Source organism: Natrix helvetica (genome assembly GCF_964273705.1).
Source record: "Natrix helvetica genome assembly, chromosome: Z".
Taxonomy (NCBI): domain Eukaryota; kingdom Metazoa; phylum Chordata; class Lepidosauria; order Squamata; family Natricidae; genus Natrix; species Natrix helvetica.
This window is the reverse complement of record NC_138554.1, coordinates 76,948,045-76,970,018: the sequence shown is the minus strand read 5'-3', so window position 1 is coordinate 76,970,018 and position 21,974 is coordinate 76,948,045. Positions and strand designations below refer to the sequence as shown.

At 40.5% G+C, this 21,974-nt stretch overlaps 1 protein-coding gene across 7 annotated transcripts; it reads right to left on the bottom strand.

Moving 5' to 3' along the window:
- Positions 1-399: 399 nt before the first annotated feature.
- Positions 400-21,683, bottom strand: KBTBD2 (kelch repeat and BTB domain containing 2). 7 transcript variants are annotated; one of them, XM_081932159.1, is made up of 6 exons: positions 21,575-21,683; positions 21,226-21,315; positions 12,026-12,104; positions 9,319-9,843; positions 4,935-5,100; positions 400-3,126 (listed from the first exon to the last, which is right to left on the bottom strand). In XM_081932159.1, the coding sequence occupies exons 4-6, from the start codon at positions 9,486-9,488 to the stop codon at positions 1,594-1,596; spliced, it is 1,869 nt and encodes a 622-aa protein (XP_081788285.1). In that variant the 5' UTR covers positions 9,489-9,843; positions 12,026-12,104; positions 21,226-21,315; positions 21,575-21,683; the 3' UTR covers positions 400-1,593. The 7 variants fall into 7 exon arrangements, with proteins under 7 accessions (XP_081788285.1, XP_081788283.1, XP_081788284.1 ...); XM_081932157.1 differs by lacking the exon at positions 12,026-12,104; XM_081932158.1 differs by lacking the exon at positions 21,575-21,683 and having other exon boundaries at positions 12,003-12,104; positions 21,226-21,541.
- Positions 21,684-21,974: the final 291 nt, after the last annotated feature.

Below are 21,974 nucleotides of genomic sequence, written 5' to 3'. Positions count from 1 at the left end.
AAAATAAATGGCTGGAGGCAAACAGAAAGATTCAGTTTACTGCTTGAGTATATTTACATTAGTGTGACTTTGTGTAATAAGAAGACTGTGAATACTGTCTATGAAGAAGGCCTATGTGTTAAAAGACTGCATGGTCTTTAACATATACGACTTTTATCACATTTTATTTTTCTTCTGTTTTCAAACATTTGTTTACCTCCAAACAGAAAGAAATAATAGAAGTCACATGCTCATATCTTTTTCAGATTTTTCTGAACTCCTGAATCTACTACTGTAAGTATTTATATTTTAAACAGCAATTTTAAAAACTGTTGTTTTAATCATACTTCAATAACACCAGACAAATACAGACATGTGAGTGGGGGAAAGAACAAACTGATTCTTTTTAATAAATTAATATCATTCAAAATACAGTGCCAGAACATAATGCAGCTGAACATGCTGGTATGATCCATCATGAAGTATCTGGTCTCATGTGAGATTGGTGGTGCCTTACTTCTGCTAGTGGTTCCTGGGATTAATGCCAGAGCAGCATCAGACAATCACTCCTCTGCACAAAATATTCCTGAACAAAAGTTCTCTCCCCAACCCCACAGGAAAAAATAAGAGACAAACAATATAAGCTTATTTTACAAAGACATACTACAGTAATATAAATTAACAAAAATAAAGACGTGGTTAATTCACACTATACTTTTGTTTATACTGGGGTAGGGGAAAATAAGTAGCAGGAACTAATATTAATGAGCCAATGTTTCCAAAATACAGAACATAAGAGTTATTTACTGATCAAAAGCTCCAGAGACCCGCACTACGAAGGGCTAGCAATTCTTACTGCAAGCCCAGCAATGTCAGTTCACACCTGGTAAACTACCAGCTGCTCGGAAGACCTGTATTCTAAATAAACAGGTATGTTAGTGAAAATACATGCACCTAGTCATCAGCATCATCTAACTCGACTGAACCTGCAGTCATTTTGCCCTGCATATTACCATAAAATGGAAGATCTACCCTTCCTACCACAGGTAGATCCATGGGATTTTATTCTTTTACATGGTATTATTACACCAATACAGCTGTGTGTATTGAGTGCAGCACATTTCATTCAGCTACACAATTTATATAACTAGCCATACAGATATTTCCAGAACTCATTTAAATATAACAAAGGTATTTTGAGCAATTAATATAACATTCTAGAAATAGAAGCTGCTTTGTGAAAAGTTCCAGAACTCACTATTTCACAGGACTAAAAATTCAGACAATAAGCAGAGGATTTAAGCTTGAAATATATAGATAATACATCTAATCATGATACATATATGATCATACACACACACGTGTGTGTGTGTGAGAGAGAGAGAGAGAGAGGGAAGGAGGGAGGGAGAAGGAGAGAGAGAGATTTTCCATCAACTATCAGAGGGACTGAGATTATGAAAGCATATCTAGTAATAATTTTTGTTGATTTAAACTCAATGGCCACAAAAAAATTAGGGCATACATACAAGACAACTTTAATATTTCATTTTGCAGCTCTAGTCTCTCAAATACAATGTTCATTAGTTATAGGCATGCAGAATCTGAATAAGGGAGCTATACAGGTGGCAATGGAACATCCTCCTCTATTTCAAACTCATCATCTGTATAAGGAAAAACTAGGTATGATGGAGGTTTCCATGTGGACTCTTCAAGACAAGATGGATATAGTTTTCCCACAGTGCATCTGAAATCTTTTCCCAAATCCCAGAGTACCCGCTCAGATATATCCTGTTGCAAGAACCAACGATCAAGTTCTATGTCATATTGGTATGTAGCATATTTGGCTCTTTCATGCATATGCGTTTCTCGTACAAAGATACACAATGTGTTAGAAATCACAACAGCTCTGACACAGGGATCAGAATACCGCTTGGCAGGAATTTTGGCTGTCATTTGCCATTCATTTTTATTCACATCATAAACTTCCACTGCTAGGGAAGGTCCAGTTACACTCCGAGGACGTAATCCTATACCAAGATTGCCACCAACATGCAAGCCTCCAATATAAAATATTTTATCCCCAAAAGCAGCAGCTGAAGCAAAGCATCTATTAGTTTGTCTTGTAGCCATTTCAACCCAAGCATCTGATCTGGGGAAGTAACAATACATCAAGTTGTGTGCCATTACATAAATGCAATTATGAACAGCAACGGCTGTACTCCACTGCCAAGCACAGGGCAGAGGGCTTACCATGGTCCATTCATCTTTCTCAGTATCATATCTTTCTACAGTTCTTCTGTCAAGTTCTCCACCAACACTGTCTCCACCAATTGCATAGATAAGGCCTTCACAGAAAACAAGAGATGGCTTTATACGAACAAATAGCATTGGACTCTTTGGAAACCATGTATTTTGCTGGGCATCAAACCAGTAGAAACAATTCACAGTACGGAAGGCAAATTGAAATTTGCTAGTTTTACCGTAGTTGATTTTTGTACTTTTCAGTGGGATTTGCCCACCTGCTATATAAATATCATTATCAGGAGTTACAAGTGTCCCAACTTTATGGAGATCAGCAGGAGGACTGCAGAGTTTGTAAACTTTCTCGGCCTGTGGGCTGTAACATACTGAAGAGTAAAGATTACCAGGACTTTCAGCAGCAGCTTCAATGAAGATCATCATCTCCTCTTTAGTCATTCCAAGTCTTGGTTTAAAAAACTTCGGCATAGATTTATACAACCCTTGAACCACTACTGATTTATCATTTGGTGGTAAGCCTTGAAACCAAGCTCGTTGTGTAACTTCAGAAAGTGCATCAATTCTTATTTGGCTAAGAACTGATGACAAATACTGTGATCGGGATTCTGTATTATACTCCAGCCACAACATAGCAGCTTCACGAACTGTCTCTTCTTTTTCCACATTTAAATTATCACTGCTCAAAATATCTATCAACAGATCATGTGAGAGCTGCATAAAAGCCTCTTGATGGTATACAACTGTAAACTTGTGTTCTACCATTCTTTTAGCACTCTGTTTTAACTCCTCACAGCTAAAAAGATCAGCAAAACTCAAAAGCCGCACACAGTTTTCAGCATTAATTTTTTTAATTAAATATTCCCTACACTGATGTAACACGTCATCGACCTGCAATTAAAAAAATATATACATGAGAAGTGATCAAAACATTTTCATTATCTTCATACTTGTGGTTAATGATGAAAAAAATGGAAAGAAATCTTCCCTAATTTCTATTCTGATATATGCCAAAATATTGGATGTTACATATTAATCTAGGACTGTTGACTGCTAGCAGATTACGGAAAGAAGAGAAACTATCAAAATTTTCTTCTGAGACCAAATTGATTACTAAAAGTAATAATACTATTCAAAGTATGTAAAAGAAACTTCACAAAGTATATTGTGAAATACAAGCAAAACATCTTTTCTTGAACTGTTACAGGAGATCTGTGCTCATGTCTATATAATGATTTACCATATTTTTCAGACTATAAGACGCTCTGGACTATTAGATGCACCTAGCTTTTGGGGAGGAAAACAGGGTGCCTCCCAACAATTTGCCTCCTTGCAGCAAACAGCAAACAACCTGGTCAGCTTCAGCACAGTCTGATTTAGCACGAGTAGCTGATTGGCAGTTGGATTTGCCTCTCGGAATATCACTGATGAGCTTTTCCAGGCTGTGGGGATCGCTGCTGCCCATCGGCGCTGCTGCCACCTATTGCCACCTTCAAACCCTCCATTTTCAGCCTCTGTGCCTCCCATTTTCAGCCTCCCCCATCTCATGTTCAGCCTCCACGTGTCCTGTTTTCAGCCCGTTCCAGGTGGCGAGGATTGCCGCCATCGCCACCTATCCCCATCGCTTGGAACGGGCCAAATATGGGGAGCGTGGAGGCAGCAATAGGTAGCAGAGGTGATAGGTGCCAGTGGCGATGTGCGCCAGTGATCCCCACAGCCTGGAACAGATGATCGATGGTATTCCGGAGGCAAATCCAACTGCCAATCAGCTGCTTGTGCTAAATCAGGCTACGCTGAAACTGACCAGGCTGTTTGTTGCAAGGAGGCAAATTATTGGGAGGCAGAAGCCAGCGAGTGGGTGCCGGCAGGGGGTGGGGCTTCAGCAACATTTGCTCTATAAGATGCACACACATTTCCACCCACTTTTGGGGGGTGGTTCTTATAGTCCAAAAAATATGGTACTTCCAGTCCCACTGAACAACCAGAGGAAACCTTCAAAGAAACTATATTGAGATTACTGAAGAACATAGTTGTTTTTACACTTTGAGATGTGCTTCAATATATCCCAGTTGTGCTTTTTAAAGTCTGACTTCACTTCAGTGAATGCCTTCCACTGTTCTAGTGAATATGACTGTGCAGATGCTGCTCCTGATCTGCATACAGATATGTGCATGTTCACTTTGCTTTGATGGGAAAACAATGAAGCCTGGAAAACCACACAGCTGCTTTAAAAGAAAAAAATTTCATACAAATTTCTGCACATTCTAAAAATCTCTTTCGAAGAAAGTGAACTTTAGAGTTCTTATCTTTACTCAAACTATTGAAATTAATACAAAAATGTCTACTCTTTTATGAAATTTTAGCTGATCACAATGAATTTCTGTACCAACCAAGGTATTTTTCACTATGCATTTTTATTATTGAAAAGACTATTAACATCTCAGTAAGTAATATTTTTCTATTATCTCCATATGAACAGGAGAAAAGATGTCATGACATTTTACTGTGAGTCATGGGCATCTAAAACTGCACAATAATTATTTGTTTAAACAAAAGGTTAGTAGTTGGAATTTCAAGATGTTTCCATTTTTTCCTACTGATCTTTCAGGTTACTTTATTGTTAAGTACAGTATACAAAGTTATTAAAGATATAACTTAGGAAAACATGTCTTAGAAAAGTTAGTATAAAACAATCTTACCTGTAGGAAACATGCTGTTTCATAAAGCTGTTCAACTGTTGTGTCATTTATTGCTAAATTACCCGTATAAGCATATGTTATTATAATCTGAAAAGTGACTGCATCCACATTCCTCAGATGAATATGTGTCTGTTTGCTTTCACTCAACCCGCTCATAAACATTGCCCTGGATGATAAAAAAAAAAAATATTGTAACCATCACTAATTCCTATCTAATTGCTCCAAACAATTGCCTGATGGGGCTAGCATTCAACATAATGAATATCTTGCAGAATTCAAAATGTATATTCCAAGTTGTACTGTCTCATTAAAAGTAATCATACTTTAGAAAGTCACTATAATATCCATATACCACCCGTTTTCACTCTGGTTTAGAAATGTTAGCATTCAACACTACACACTATTTTCAGTGCTAAAATAGAAAAATGTTTCTATTGTTTTCCCTGGAATATCAAAAATTAATTACAGGTAGTCCTCAATTTATAACAGTTCATTTAGTGACTGTTCAAAGTTACAACAGCATTGAAAAAAAGTAACTCATGATCATTTTTCACACTTACGATCATTGCATCACAAAGTCATGTGATCAAAATTCAGAAGCTTGGAAACTGACTCATACTTATGATGGTTGCAGTTTCAAGATCACGTGATCACCTTTTTCGACCTTCTGAGGTCAATGAAAGTCAATGAGAAAGCCAGATTCACTTAATAACCATGCTATTAACTTAACTGCAGTGATTCACTTAACAATTTTGCCAAGAAAGGTAGTAAAATTAGGCAAAATTCACTTACCAAATTGCCTTACTTAGTAACAGAAATTTTGGGCTTCTTTGTATTCATACGTCAAAGACTACCTATATAAAGAGCTGTTCAATTCTGTTCATATTAGTTCATATATTTCTAGCTTTTGTTTAGAAAGCTGGTGTCTGCTGACTCCTTCCCAAGATGGCTGCTGAACAGTAACAGCTTTCTTTCTATTACTTATGATCTTCTGTGTTTGCTGCCAGAGCTGATTTTTTGGCAGTCTTGCCTCCTGGATTGGAATGTGGCCACTTAGGAATGATCGAAGATGATTTTTGAATGGATGTGGACCCATCCAGAAGGGATAATCTTGATGACTGCAGCTCCTTGAGGAAGAGCCGGAAAATCAATGGTCTTTTTTACATCTCATTATACCAGCATAATGTTTTCTTAAGCATGTCTGGGATTTTTAACTTCACATTTGTGAAAATCTTTGTTATCTTTAAAGGTTAATTGGTTGGCTGAATGCTGATTTATTTCAACCCCTGCTGGATTCCATCTGGGTTTGGTTTTTTTGGCTTTCTTTTTTTATTTGATCGCTGTTATCAATTTTTGCTTTTCCATAAAAAACATGGCACAGGTCTCTGGATTTGTATTTTATTAACCTGAAAAAGTTTTGGGACCAAAATAGGCAGAAAATATCTTTGCAATTTTCTTTGCTTGTTACCTGTTCTATATATCCACTCTATTGAGCAACAATTACAAAGAGAAGGAAGAGGCTGACACAGGGAAAGGGAGACAGAGACTGTAGTACATATAATCTTTAGCTGATCTTTTTTCTGAATGTTTTGATGAACTCATAAAGATTGTGGAAAGCATTCTGAAGAAACCGACCCTACTTTAAACCCACAAAAAGAACTTGTTTTAAAAGTAGCAGCCTTGGGGCAAGAAATAATAGACTCAGCAGCAACACAGACTATGGAAAACCTTTTCCAGCAGTAAACCGGTCAGGAAGAAATATAGACTTAGAAATAACAGTCGACTTCATACACCTTCCTGAACCTCAACACTGTTCTTTTATATAATAGCCCAGAACTCTCTGGGTGGCACGAGAGTGGCAAAAGGGTTTTTTAAAAGGAGTTTGAAGAAGAATGGGAAATTGATGTATTATATTTAATTGAGGAATAATCTTATCTGGGTTTCTTGGGGGGGGGGGGAGATACATTGGCTTTGGAGATTGGACTTACTGTATTCAATCAGAAAAAAGAGGGTATAAAGAAACACATGTGGATATTTGATCCGGGACCGATTAAAGTTATTATTTGAGACAATTTGAGATTAAAGGCATGGTAAATTTTCTACAAGTTGATTACAATAATAGTTTTTTAACAGAGGTTTTTGGAATTTCAATCCTGTTTTTCTTTTATTGTTAATAATTTTTATTAGGTTATAATTTTATAAAATAGATTGTTTTCCCTGTTAACCATTTTGTTATTAGTATAGTATACAGATGACTGGCTAACAATCTGACAATAGATTAGTAGTTTAACAGTTGAAAATTCTTTTGAATAGGGTGGGAAACTAACATTGATGTATTATATTAATCAGCACTCAACTAGGAAAAATACGTGTTAGTCTTTTCTTATTTTTAACATACTTTTGCTTTTCAGTGTTTTATTTATTGTGGTTTTTATTCTTTTAAATATTTCGGCAGTTTATATTTTAACGTTCTTTGAATAAACTAAAAATCTGTCTGGAAAAAAAAGGTACCAGAAATACTTTGCCTAGTTTCCACTACAAGGAAGCAAGCCATAGAAGAAAAACATTCTATCCCATATCTTGCAAATCAATGCAGAATATATGGACCAAACTTTAGCCTTTAGCCACTGCAGCTATTTCATAACAAAGTTTATCAAGTAACTTTACAGTTATCTTTTACAGTTCCCTATGAGTGGAAGGAGGGCCTATGTTGGTACAAAATATTATACAAAATTACTAAGCATGCAGCGGAGGAGGAGCTGAAGTCGCGACGAAACGACGTGCGATCTCAATAGAAATAGTAAATGAAATGCCAGTATGTGGTTATGTATTAAATCTTGGTATATTTTATGATGGACGTTTAAATTATAGTCAAATGAAAATGGAGGTATGATGATGGTAACATGTATAAATATCTGAGTTAAAATACTTGAGTTAATATGAATTATGTTTGTTGACTGTGGAAGAGATTCACGTAAGCCTTTTTGTAACCAACTGATAACACTTTCTACAGTATGTAAAGAAGGATGTATTGTGTTTGTTTTGGAATTTTTTTTTATAAAAAAACATTATTAGGCATGCAGGTGGATAAGCTTTAAGCACCATCTCCTAACTATATATTATATAATCTCAGGGTATGCAGAATGTCCTTTTAAATGGTGATGGGGTTAGAATGCAGTATTGCAGGCAAACTCTGCCCACAGCCTGGAGTTTGATCATGGTGGGAGACTCAAGGCTGGATCAATCTTCCATCCTTCTGAGGTCGGTAAAATCAGGACACAGATTGTTGGGGCAAAATGCAAATAATGTTTACATTGTAAACTGCCCAAAGAAAGCTATAAAGCACTATGGAGCAGTAGGCAAGACTAAATGATATTGCTATTGCTATTAATATACTTTGGAGAATACTAATCTTCACAATTCATGGATATAAATGTTTTACATTGTATTAATGGTATCCCATTCTAGTTCAAATAAGGGAATCTGTAGTCAAGTCTGTTTGTTTTCAACCTTAGAATTGGCTTGATAATTGTTTCTACTGATCAACTGTACTTCTAAAACATTTTATCCCTAGTCAATATAGATTTTCCACTTCAATTTGTCTATAGATTTAAGGTTTACCATTTTGAGATTTCTTTTAGTTAAACACTACTGCCTTCTTCATTTATAACACAAACAATGCCCTATAATTGTATGCCATCTCAAGAGATTCTAGAGAACTCCAAAACCTACTACTAAATTATAATTTTACATGACAAAGAAAAAGCATTATTAAATATGTTACTAGAGAATAGCAATAGCACTTAGACATATATCACTTCATAAAGCTTTACAGCTCTAAGCAGTTTACAGAGTCAGCATATTGGATCCTAGGTCCTTATTTTACCGACTTCGGAAGGATGGAAGGCTGAATCAAACTTGAGTCGGTGAGGATTGCTGTATTTATACACATTTCATTTGCCCAATAAAAAGAGTAAACTTGAGCTGGAAAGATAGGTAACATAATGGACAAATTTGAGAAATTGTTGGCTGCAATGTCACCAATTTTTTTCTGAGAGGATGTATAAGATGCTTTGAAATTCCAAGGATGCACAGGTATTCCAAAAATTTGCCTACTCCTCCCTCAGTATATGACTATGTTCAAATAAACCTCGTGTATTTGATGTCCATTTTTATCTTCCACGTTGTGAATAACCCTGAAACACTTTAACATGCATTATTAGTTCAATTCTCCATATTTATTAACTTGAATTTAAACTGTTTAATAATTTAATTCTTCATCTATTTCAAGTTAGTGGTAGAATGCACTTAATAAATTATATTATTCAGATATATATTGGATATATATTTCTTGGAAAAAAATAGCATTACTATCAATACGTACCTGAAGTAAGAGCTGCACGTAGCAAGAACCATCTTATGACATGGGAATTCAGTGCCCTCGACAATTAAAACAATGTCAGTTAGCAATTGCTGTTCATAGAATGATTTTAACTGTTCTAACAAAGCGACAGCATAGTCAGTGTTGATCTGTATTCCTTCATGGGTAGACATGACTGCATTCCATTTAATATCTCCAAGACAAGATTAGAGAAAGTCAGTTGATTTCAGAAGAGATCAAGCTACCTTTCCTGAATAATTAAGAATTCTAGAGAGTACTGTTTGAAGTGTTGTTAAGCTTTCTTAACACCCTTATGGGTAATAGACTGGCCTGCTGAATTGAGAATGCTTCATATTTTGGCCCATTCCTAGAGTGTAATACATCGACCTGACGTCCATATGTTCTCCTGAGACTTTCAAAAATAACTGACAAGTTCCTGTTGAGATCTCCAATGATGCAGCACATGGGCAAACAAACGGAATTTGTGAGGTAGATTTTCTTGAACCATCTCTTAACAATGACTTGCAACTAGAAAGGGGAAAAAAATCATGTCAGATATTTTTTTTCTAAGCCAATCAATTATGACTTTGCCTGAAATAGTGTCTGGTATACTACTTTCTACAATTATCTGTTTGTTTTATGACGAACAGGAGCAGAGGGAGGTCAATACTTTCTCAAGATCAATTCATTAGGAACATGGACAACTACAATTGAGATACTAAATAAGCAGTACATAGTATATAAAAGCAATCAGTATTTCCTTTAATTTCACTGGAAAAATATTTTTAAACACTGATTTAAGGTTATTTTTTAAAAAATGTAAATTGATCACAAACTTCAAAAGAGAGATCATTTAATTTAGAATCAAATATTAATCTAAAATCATAAAATGGAAAGCTGTCTAGTCTCACATTTAATATTCAAAAATTTTAACTGAGGAAGGACTACATTTCAGTGATTCAGAATCACATTAAAATATCATCATCAATATTCCTTGCAAAATATAATCTATCTATTGTAAAAAAAAGTGTATCATGCCTGCCTTCTCTAGAACCTGCTAGGATATATCTATGGTTTACAACATATAGGTACCATATTTTTTGGAGTATAAGACGCACCGGACTGTAAGACATAACAAAATTTTGAAGAGGCAAATTAAAAAAAAAGTTTTTGCACTCTGCAGACCTCCCCAAAATGGCCAGTTTTTCGCAAAAATATGCCTTTTTTTAAAAGGACATGAATAGCCTTTAGGAGGCTTGTAGAGTGCTCCTGGGAGGGGCAAAAACGAACAAAAAATGGGCCCATTTTTGGTTTAAAAAAAGGGTATGCATAGCCTTTAGGAGGCTTAGAGTGCTCCTGGGGGCTGGGAGGGGGGCGAAATTGAGCAAAAAAATGTCTGTTCTTTGCTCATTTTGCCCAGCCCTTAGGAACACTCTATAAGCCTCCTAAAGGCTCTGCAGGGCCATTTTGATGAAGGAGGCGGGGTTTCGAGTGGCAAAAAATGCTGTATTCAGTGTATAAAACGCACCCAGATTTTCAGCCTTTTTTGAGGGTAAAAGGTGGGTCTTATACTCCGAAAAATATGGTGTATCAAATACCAAATAAAATTTAGCCTGAATCGCTATTCTTTATTCTCAGTAAATAAAAGTAGATATTGAAAGGCATGTAGAACAAATAGGGCTGCTTTTGGCATCCCTTAAGTGTTTGCAAAGCAGAAATTTTCCAACAGTTTGAAGATATTTCAACATGATAATCCCATTTTTCTCTCTTCACCACAAATGATGCCATAAATTTTAGTGCCAAAATCAATTGAAATATTCATGAAAATTGACAACTACTCACAAGGACAGCCAAGCCAATTCAATTCAAAAACAAAATTTGAAGTTAGATTGAAATGGATCTAATTAGTGCATTTGAGTCAGTGTAAATAATTCATTTTTATTTCTCATTCATTTTCTCCAAGATACAAAATCTAATATTATATAATTAGCAAAATACACAGATATTGAAAATATTTTTCAAATTTGAATATGAAATTATTTCCTTGAGGGGCTCTCTTGCCAGTCATCCTTCATTTGAGTATCAAGTAAAAAAACAATCACAACCTGTCATGAAGATAGGCAATTATTTATGTAAAAATTACTTGCAAATCAATTATTTATGTAAAAATTACTTCCAAATCATAAGAGGTAAAATAAACCCATAGCATTTTGTTGAAAATGAATGAGAAAACTTTTGCAACATAATAGCACTTAGCAATAACATTTAGACATACACTTTACAGTGCTTTATAGCCCTCTCTAAGTGGCTTACAGAATCAGCATATTGCCCCAACAATTTGGATCCTCGTTTCACCCATCTTGGAAGGCTGGAAGGCTGAGTCAACCTTGAGCCTGGTGAGATTTGAACTGCCAAATTGCAGTCAGACGGCAGTCAGCAGAAGCACCTTGCAATACTGCACTCTAATCAATGGGTCACCATGGCTCATAATTGAAATTTTAAATCAAATATGAATATAAATTATTTTGTCAATCCTCAGTTATAAAAACCTATTGAATTACTTGGAAGTAATTTGGCCACCCTTATAAGTTACATGTTATGAGAAAAAAATGGAAGAGGAAGTGCTTATGTATAATTCTTTCAGCTAACAAAAATATTTTAAAAAATCAATAAATAAATGTACAGACTTCACCAACTGATTTTAGCAGACCTCCAAAATCTTTAACTTTGTTAGAGGACAGTGTAAAGAGAGCTTTCAGGTCACAGCAGGCAAATTGGGTTCAGCAACACTAAGAATAAAGTGATAGAAGAAAATTCAGAGCAAGAGAATCATGTGCTGGCAACTTGTTTTATTCATCACATTCTCTGATAGGCACTTGAACTTTCTCAAGATAGCATAGATTCTTTAAATGGCCTTATTTTTTAATACTTCAGTTAATCCCAATTTATTTAAATCCAATGTAGATTTGACAATCAAGCCCGAGTTTATTTTAATTCTACCCATTCTCCTTGCATATACAATAGGCTCAATGCATATACAATAGGCTCACTCAGAGGCAACCGTGGAAAATATTGTAATGAGGAGTCCTTGGTGCTCTGTAAGCTTGATTGTTTTCTTGTAGATGTTTCATTACCCAAACTAGCACTGATGTTACCTAGCTTAGGTAATGAAATGTTTGCAAGAAAACAACCAAGATCAGAGACCACCAAGGACTCCTCATGCCAACCATCAGGTACAAATATTTCCCTTTGTTGATAACACTATAAATTTGCAACAGCCTATGTCAGTGATTACAAACTTTTTTTAGCACCAAGGGCCCAAACTGGAACGCATACATGTACCATAGCACCGAAGCGCTGGAAACCCGAAGACCAGCTGGCTGGTGTGCATGTACATGCCAGCCAGGTGGTCTTCAGATTTCTGGCATGCACATGTGCACCGGCCAGCTGGTCTTCACGTGCGCCGGAGCCCTGGAAACCTGAAGACCAGCTGGTGCCATAGGTTCACCATCATGGCACTATGTAATCACGATTAACATTTATGACGCTCTGGGAAGGTGAAGCATTATTAAAATAATCAGCCCTACTACGTGGAGTCACTTTGAATAATAACTCCCCCCTCAATAATTACTTGTTGAAAAATTATATTGCCAAAATGATCAGTCCTTATTTTTCCATCTAGAGCCTGGGGTTATTTTGGCTGAGACACGCATTTATTTTTAATAAATGCATTTTACCATACATCCCCAAAATAGCCATTTTCAATCATCCTATTTGGCACAAGAAGGCAGGTTAAAACTTGTTTTGACACTGGGCAGCAAAGGCACTATGAGTATCAAGGTTGACTCAGCATGCTACACAAATGATTCAGAAAAATGATTCAGACTTTCTTTGCTCCTGAATAAAACAGCCACTTTGTTCAAGCCTGAAAAAAAGTTATGGTTTTAAGGATTACTTTCATGAAATGTAGCACTTTTTTCAGGACTGATGGAAGACTGAAAATTGCTGAGCTGCTTTTATAAAAGCAACAAAACTGAAGCTATGAGATTCTGAAAGGAAAAAGATCCTTTGGAGCACACTCAATTACAGAGCAACCCCTTAAACCAGTTACATCTTTTCCTAAGATCGTACAGCTGTAGTACACTGTGGAAAATTATCATTTGGTTTAAGGCACTGCTAATCATTGCTCTTTAAAAATTTTAAATGCTGCACAGTGAGGGTGGATTTGATTTAAATCCAGCCAATTTAAATCACTAGTAAAAAGGCTTGATTTAAATCAACTTGATTTAAATCATCATTTTTAAAGAGCAAATGTCATCTCTGTCCCGCAGCAACTCCTCCTCTGACCCTTTGTTGACACACTGACAGTCCCATTCACTTTAATGGGATGGGTGGTGATGCGGCAGCAACACAAGGTGAGGGACGTGGCGGGCAGCAGGTGAGTGGATGCTCACTAACAGGCGCTGCCATGATGGATCTGAAATGACAGGTGCTCTTTAAATGTAAGGACTCATTCTTGCTGGTAATTAGAATCCTTAATATTATTATTTGCAAACAAAACGAAGGTTTCCTATTTAGCTTGCAGAGCTTGGATTCATTTAATGAGTTTACCAAAAATGTAAATATTGCAGAATATACAGCTACATAACTTCCATTTCACGCTGAATAAACAAAATTATTGATGTTTAAGTAATGTAAGCCGGTAAGCCACATCCACGAAGCACTACAGTGGAGAGAAGCAGCCGGAGCCAACCCTAGCTTTGCCGTATATTGCAGCTAGGAATCTCAAATAGGGCGGAGAATGAATGTTTGTGTCAGGCCTCCAGCCATGTTCCTTTTGGATCTTTGGCCTGCCACACTTCTATGCTACTATGCTGTTTCTATAGTGAGGAAATGGGAGGGGGGATAGTACGGAGTAGAATGTTATGTTACCACAATAAAATTCCTTTCTAGATTGCCAAAGTCATCCTTTGTCTTGGTACCTCGGCACTTGACTGGAACTGGATGAGTGGAACTGCCAGCATGGCAGTGGAAGATTGGACCATGTGATGGACTTGTGGGTGTGGGGGCAAGATCATGAACTTTAACTTGGGGGGAAAACGGAAGAAGCTTCAGATTCAGGTTTTCCCACAGATGTGCCAGCATGGCTCTCTTAATAAATTGAAACTTTGAGCAGCACGTTGCCTTGGACTCTAATTTAATTTTGGATGCTATTTGGAACGCTGACATTAACCTGAATCTCCCTTAAAATACTTCACCAGCTACCACCGCTGTTGGGGTGCTGGGCGGGGTGCTGACTCCCATCACTGACCTAACCTGGGACAGTGCAAAATCTCAGCGAAGATGGAGAAAGAGAAGAAAGCCAGGGGGAAAGAAGCAGATGACAGATCGCATCTCTATGCTGAGACCATCTGCAGATATTCCAAAGCCGGGGGAGGGGGGGCTGCAGAGGGGAATCGCCAGCTAGGAGCAAGGCCTAAACCTCCCCCACAATTGGAACTGCCAGAGAAAGCCTATAGATTTATGGCATCTGGGAAATTGCTGTTGGAGCCGCAGGGGGTCAAGAGGGCAGCTTCGACACATGGCTGGAAGAGACTAAAGCAGGCACTGACTAGCCAACCCAATGATTGGAGCCTCCCAGACCAACCTGTGCAGCTGAACATGAGTGAATTCAACCCTCGCTTTAGCTCAAGACACCTAGTTGGACCCTGGCTCAGCCCACGTTCTCCTTCCCTAGCAGAGGCTCTACAACACACTGGAGTGGAAATCTTTACTCCTTCCACACAGCGACAAGTGAATTGGCCCATTATCCTGCAGCTGCAGCGAAGCCAACACCAGCGCAGATGAGTCCCCCACCAACATGGGGAAAACAATCCAGCCAGCAGAAAGGGATTTGAGCCACATCTCCCCCTCTCCAGCCACCGATGGTTAGGCTGCAGCCTGTGAATCAAGCACCACTGGGGTGGGCTTTCTTCCCAGGTCATGGATGGGAGAGATACCAATGGATGCCTGCCCTCCCTCAGCAGATGACACCATTTCAGATAACTAGGCAGGGCAACCCCAGGAATTGGACCTCCCACCGATTCCAGTCCCACCTGCAATGCCCCAACAGGATCTTGCCCCACCTTCTGATAGAGAATTAATCTCAACAATAGCAGAAGGGATGAGTGAGGGGGAAGCGGCAAGGTAGATAGCGGAGCTCCATGACGAGGTGGCTCCTGAGTTAAAAGATGCAACTGGGTTCCTTCCCTCGGGGGAGGGGGCAATAAACTGCTACCGTTGCAGTCAACTGGGCCACAGAGCATCAAAGTACCTGGCTCCAGCCCCAATCTCACATATGCATGCACCAACCACCAGCACGATAATGAGAATGCCCCGGAAGCCACCGGAAAAGAGTTATCTGGGCCAATAACCTAAGAAAGCTGATCCCCAACCTAAGGGGACAAAAAGTCCAACCAATGGGGAAACCCCTTTCACCTTGGAGAATAGCATAGACAACCCGATGGTGAGTGCACCTGTCCATCTCTTCTCCATCAAAGCCAAGCTCCAAGTACCTGAAACAGGGATGGAGAGGGACGTTGAAGCAGTCGTGGATACCGGTTGCATCCGATGCTTAATCAGCATGTTGATTGTAGAGCAACTAGGCATACACACAAGGCCTTTAGTCCATCCCATTCGGTTTGAGCAGGTAGATGCTCAAATTGGGGGACCCCCAGCCATGCTAATGACCGAATTGGTAAAGTTACAGATAGGCCGCCACTATGAGTTCCTCAGATTCATTGTGGCTCCAAAGATGCAGGAATTATCTTGGGACTTGCATGGCTGGACAAGTGGACACCTACAATAAAGTGGGAGAACAGTGTTCGGAAATTGACTATTGGCATGGGGCCGTTACCACCGGTGCAGGCAGAGGGCCACCCTGGGACAATGAAACCCACAGGGGTCGGTCCTCTCGCCACTCCTGTTCAACACATATATGAAGCCGCTGGGTGAGATCATCCGTGGTTTCGGGGTGGGATACCATCTGTACGCTGATGATACTCAGCTGTACTTTTCCACCCCGAACCACCCCAACGAGGCCATCGAAGTGATGTCCCGGTGTGTGGAAGCCGTACGGATCTGGATGGATGACAACCGACTCAAGCTCAACCCTTCCAAGACGGAGTGGCTGTGGGTACCAGCCCCCCGGTTCAGCCAATTAATTCCATCATTGGCCATTGGGGGCATCCATCTTGCCCCCGTGGAGCGGGCGCGCAATTTGGGCGTCCTCCTAGATGCCCGGCTGTCCATGGATGACCATGTGACAGCCGTGGCAAGGGGGGCGTTCCACCAGGTTCGCCTGGTGCGCCAATTGCGCCCCCTACTGGACCGGGATGCCTTGCGCACAGTCACTCATGCGCTGGTGACGTCTCGCTTGGACTACTGTAACGCTCTCTACATGGGGCTTCCCTTGAAATGCACCCGGAGGCTGCAGTTGGTCCAGAACGCAGCCGCGCGGGTAATTATGGGGAGTACTAGGTACTCCCACGTGACACCGCTCCTGCGCGAGCTGCACTGGCTTCCTGTGACCTATCGGGTGCGTTTCAAGGTTTTGATAACTATCTTTAAAGCGCTCCATGGCTTAGGACCTAGTTACTTGCGGGATCGTATTCTGCCCCATACATCCCTGCGACCAATTCGCTCGCACAGAGAGGGGCTCCTCCAGGTGCCGTCCGCTAGACAATGTCGTGGGGCGGCGCCTAGGAGTAGAGCCTTCTCTGTGGCGGGCCCAGCCCTGTGGAACGACCTCCCTCCGGATATTAGGAATACCTCTGACCTCCGCTCCTTCCGTATTAAGCTTAAGACCCACCTATTCCAAGCAGCTGGCCTGGCTCAACTTTGATTTAACCATATCGCTCCTGACGGGTTTTTAACTGGGTTTTTTAATTACATTTAATTTCTAGGGGTTTTAAATACAGTATTTTAATTGTTTTTATTAATCGATCTCCTCCTTATATATATGTATGTATGTTTTAGTGTACCTTGTTATATGTTTGTTTTGTTTGCATATTTATTTCGAATGTTTTGTTGTACGCCGCCCCGAGTCCTTCGGGAGAGGGCGCGGCTAAGAAATAAATATATTATTATTATTATTATTATTATTATTATTATTAATAAAGCAGACCACCCAGAGCCTGCAGCCCCTGCAGCGGAGGCAAAACCTCCTGGGATTCAGCAAGTACCAAAAGAATATTGGGACTTGGCAGGGGTGTTCAGTGAGGAAGACTGCAACTATCTTCCCCCTCATCGGCCCATAGATTGCGCAATAAAATTCATAACTGGGGCTACACTACCAAAACCAAAAAGTACTCCACGACTCCCAAAGAGATAGTAGAATTGAGATAAGAAAAGCCGTATGCGTGAAGAATATCTACCCCCTCCCCCTCATGAAAGATATGTTGAACCACTTGCTAAAGGCAAGGTGTTCACCAAACTGGACTTGAGAGAGGCATATTACCACATACGAATCAGAGAGGGAGATGAATGGAGAACTGTTTTTAACTGCTCCCTTGGCAGTTTTCAATTCAAAGTTATGCCATTTGGGCTACAAGGGGCCCCTGAAGTCTTCATGCGGTACATAAATGAGGTGCTACATAAGTACTCGTCTATCTCGATGACATCTTGATCTTTTCTGAAACCCTAGAACATGTGAAGCTGGTACGACAAGTCCTAGAAAAACTTTTAGCCGCCAAACTATACGCAAAGTTGTCGAAGTGTGAGTTCCACAAAACCTCACTAGATTTCCTTGACTATCGCATCTCCAGCGAGAGAATAGAGATGGATCCAGGAAAAGTGAAAGCTGTGTTAGACTGGAAACCTCCAAGTACTCGCCCGCAGCTATAAAGCTTTCTTAGATTTGCCAATTTCTACAGGCAATTCATTCCAGCTTTTGCGAAGATTGCCCTCCCATTGCCTGAACCATTAAAAATGGGGCCTTCCCCGACAAAGCCAAAAGCAAACCAACCCCTAAAGTAGACAATGGACTGTCAAAAAGCATTCGAGAAATTAAAACGTCTCTTTGCCCAAAAGCCCATACTGCAACACCCCGACCCAGAACAGCAATTCATATTCTAGACAGATGCCAGTGATGTAGCGGTAGTGGAAGTGCTACTGCAAAAGAATAAAGAAGGGCACTTCCTGCCATGCGCTTACGTCTCCAAAAAACTCATCGCTACTGAAAGGAGGTGGGCCATTTGGGAGAAAGAAGCATATGCGGTCAGGTGGGCCCTACTCACTTGGAGACATTTCCTGGAAGGGCAGGAATGTGCCGTTCGAGGTCTGGACCGACCATAAAAACTTTGAAGCTCTCAAAAGCCCTTGAAGACTGCCTCCAAAGCAAGTTCACCAGGCACAATGCTTCCGAAGGTTCAAATTCGAACTGAAGCACATCTCTGCAGGAAAGAACTTGTTGGCGGACGCCTTGTCAAGAAAACTGCAGTACAACAGTAAGAAGGAAGAAGTGGTCCACCCCATCCTTTCTTCTTCCCACCAAAAGGCGGCCCAAGTCACCACCTGAAGCCAGGATAAGCTGACGGCAGCGATGAAATCGGCGCTGTCAGCAGACCCGTGGCTCAACAATAGCAAGGACATCCTGACAATGAAAGACAGCTTAGCCTGGAAGGGATCCAAACTGTATGTTCCCGCAAGTTTGAGGTTGTAAGTTCTACAGCAAAGCCATGATGCGAAACTAGGCCACTTTGGATTCCTAAAAATGTTCCACCTCGCCAGGCGTCAATTTTGGTGGCCAAAAATGAAATTGGAAGTGGAAGATTACGTAAAAAGCTGTGTCACTTGCACGACCATGAAAATATGACCAGGGAAGCCCCCTGGACTACTACAACAGGTGGCCAGTCCTAGCCAACCATGGGAAGAGATCGTAATGGACTTCATCGTCGAGCTCCCAGACAGCAGGGGGAATAAAGTAATCTGGACAGTTATTGATTTGTTTTCCAAGGAATCCCATTTCATTGCTTGCTCAGGATTACCATCCACAAAGTAGTTAGTGAAAATGTTTGTAATTTACTGCCTGCAAAGAGTGCCCAGGAGGATCATTTCAGACCGCGGAGTTCAGTTCACCACCAAGTTCTGGAGAGAATTCCTGAGGTCCAAAGGGCCAATGCGATGGTGGAACAATACATCCTGTATTATGTGGACTATTAACAAGACAACTGGTCGAACTTGCTACTGTTCACCAAAGTGGCGTACAACAACGTGGTCCACAGCAGCACTGGATTAACTCCTTCCCAAATTACCAGTGGCATGGAATTTGTTCCCACGCCTGAGCTGCCTAGGGAACCTCCCTCTTCCATGTCTCTGGCTGAATGGATGGACACTCTAAAGAAAGGGTGGGAAAATACAAAAAAAAAAAAACTATAGCGAAAGTGGAAGTAGAAGAATGGACCATGTGATGGACTTGTGGGTGTGGGAGTAAGATCATGAACTTTAACTTGGGGGGGAAACTGAAGAAGCTTCAGATTCTTCCAGTATGGCTCTCTTAATAAATTGGAACTTTGAGCAGCAAATTGCCTTGGACTCTAATTTAATTTTGGATGCTATCTGGAACACTGACAGTTTGTCTTGTAGCCAGCCGCTAGATTGGCTCCCTGCAAACTCTGTCTCTTGAGGAGCCCGGCTGAAGTATTGTGTGCCACTTGCTGAAGCATCTGGATTCCAGGGAGAGAGGGAGAGGCTAGAGTACTAAACAGGCAACCAAGCTAAGTGCCTGAAGGACCCCATCCCATCACTGGTGTCCAGGCGTTTCAGTGAGTGGTGTGCTGGATTCATATTAGTGGTCCGCAGGATTTAAAATTATGAATTTAGTGATCCCTGAGGTCTGAAAGGTTGATGACCCCTGGCTTAGAAAGTAATTAATCATCAAAAACTCTTTAACTGTATTTTTGAAATACATTTGCTATGTTGTTTTTATTCAGTTGTGTGCTTTGTTAGCATTGTTTTTAATTTTATTATCTGCTAATACACTTGTTTTAATAAAACACAAGCAAGGGCAACAGTAATGCTAAATACTTAGGATTACACAACCTTTACCCTAGAAAAGTACTGCAAATTTAGAACTTTTTATTCCCAGCATAACATTATATAATCTGTCCAATAGTCTCATATCTAATAAACCAATACCACACTGCATATTAAGTTCTCACTAGTTTGATTACTTTTGGCCCAAAATTTAAAAAGTAGCTATGCCAAGGTTTAGTGGTTTTATTAATTATACTTTGTTTTTTTAATTAACAAATCTTCACCTTCCCCTAGAGTGGGAAATACCTTTATTTAATCCTATTTGGCATGCAAAATCATTACATAGCCACTGACAAATAAACCTATCCTACCTGCTTTTCTTTTAAAAGGAAATAGGAATAGGAATTATTCTAACTGCAGCTGGGCAAGGTTTTCAGGTGAGCACTGCCAATTTAGCATTTTGCAGAGCAGAATCAAGATACCACTTTCAAAGCAATAAGGTACCCTGACCTATCCCCCATCAGAATGTCATCCTATGGCCAGGCAAACCAAGTTATTCAGCTTCTCTCCTTTCTCACCCCATACCATACATCTCGAAAATCACCTCTGTCACTCTCTCTGGAGCAAATACTTTGTGTCAGGGTTTAGCCGCAGTATGACATCAGAAGATACCAGGAAATAGGGGTGCTGCTGCCCACAGCGGGATCTCATGTATATTAACACCCAAGCTTTTGCTGTACCGCCTGCATGAGCCGGAGGGCCGGATATATTCACCTGGTCCTCTAAGCGCGAACACTCTCACTTCCCTTGCCTTGTCCATTGAGCCGCTTCTGCCGCCCCGGCAACCGCCGGATTCCATGCACACCACAGAAAAGGCATTTCTCCCAACTTCCTTACCCCACTCAGCGAAAACCAGTGCTGATCCCCGCACCCATTTCCTCCTTCCTTCAGGCGGTTGCTCTCAGGTCACAGACCGCCTCCGAGAACCTGGAGTGGAAATCAAAGAAAGAGAATGAAGAGGCCCCACACCGTCTTCTCCACAACTCTCGCCGAGCAAGTCCTGCAGAAGGGAAAGGTGAAATGACGGAGAGGGAGGAAAGGGGGGGGAAGCGAGGTCCCCGCTCCCTCCCCCCTGGTTCCGGCCTGCGTTGTCGTTGCTTCAACCCCACAGCTTCCTCCCGGCCATGGAGGAGGAGGAGGCGGGACTGTTGGGGAAGAGACGCACGGCGATTGCGTGCACCCTCACCTCGTTCTTCCCCCGCCCTAACGTCCGCTCAATACTACCGAACGCGCAAGAGCACCCTTCAGAGCTCTCCGATCCCAAGCTAGCGCACACTCAGAACAAGGGAATCGGACGTAGGCGGGAGTCGAAGAAACCACCTCCTTGTTAAGGGGTAGCTCCGCCTCCCTGCCGCGCTTGCGCATTTTGTCTTCCCTTTCTCCACTGGAAAAGCACTCCTTCCAATAGTGCGCATTTGTGCGACTATTTGTTTGTACTTTAGGGCGCTCTCTCAGAAACGGACTTTATTAAAAATACTTGCGTTATTGCTGCTAGTTCGTCCCTTCCCAAAACTTTTACATCAAACGCGAGACTTAATCGAAGTTTAGCGTACGCAGCCTGTATTTTCAAATATTGGAAGCCTTAT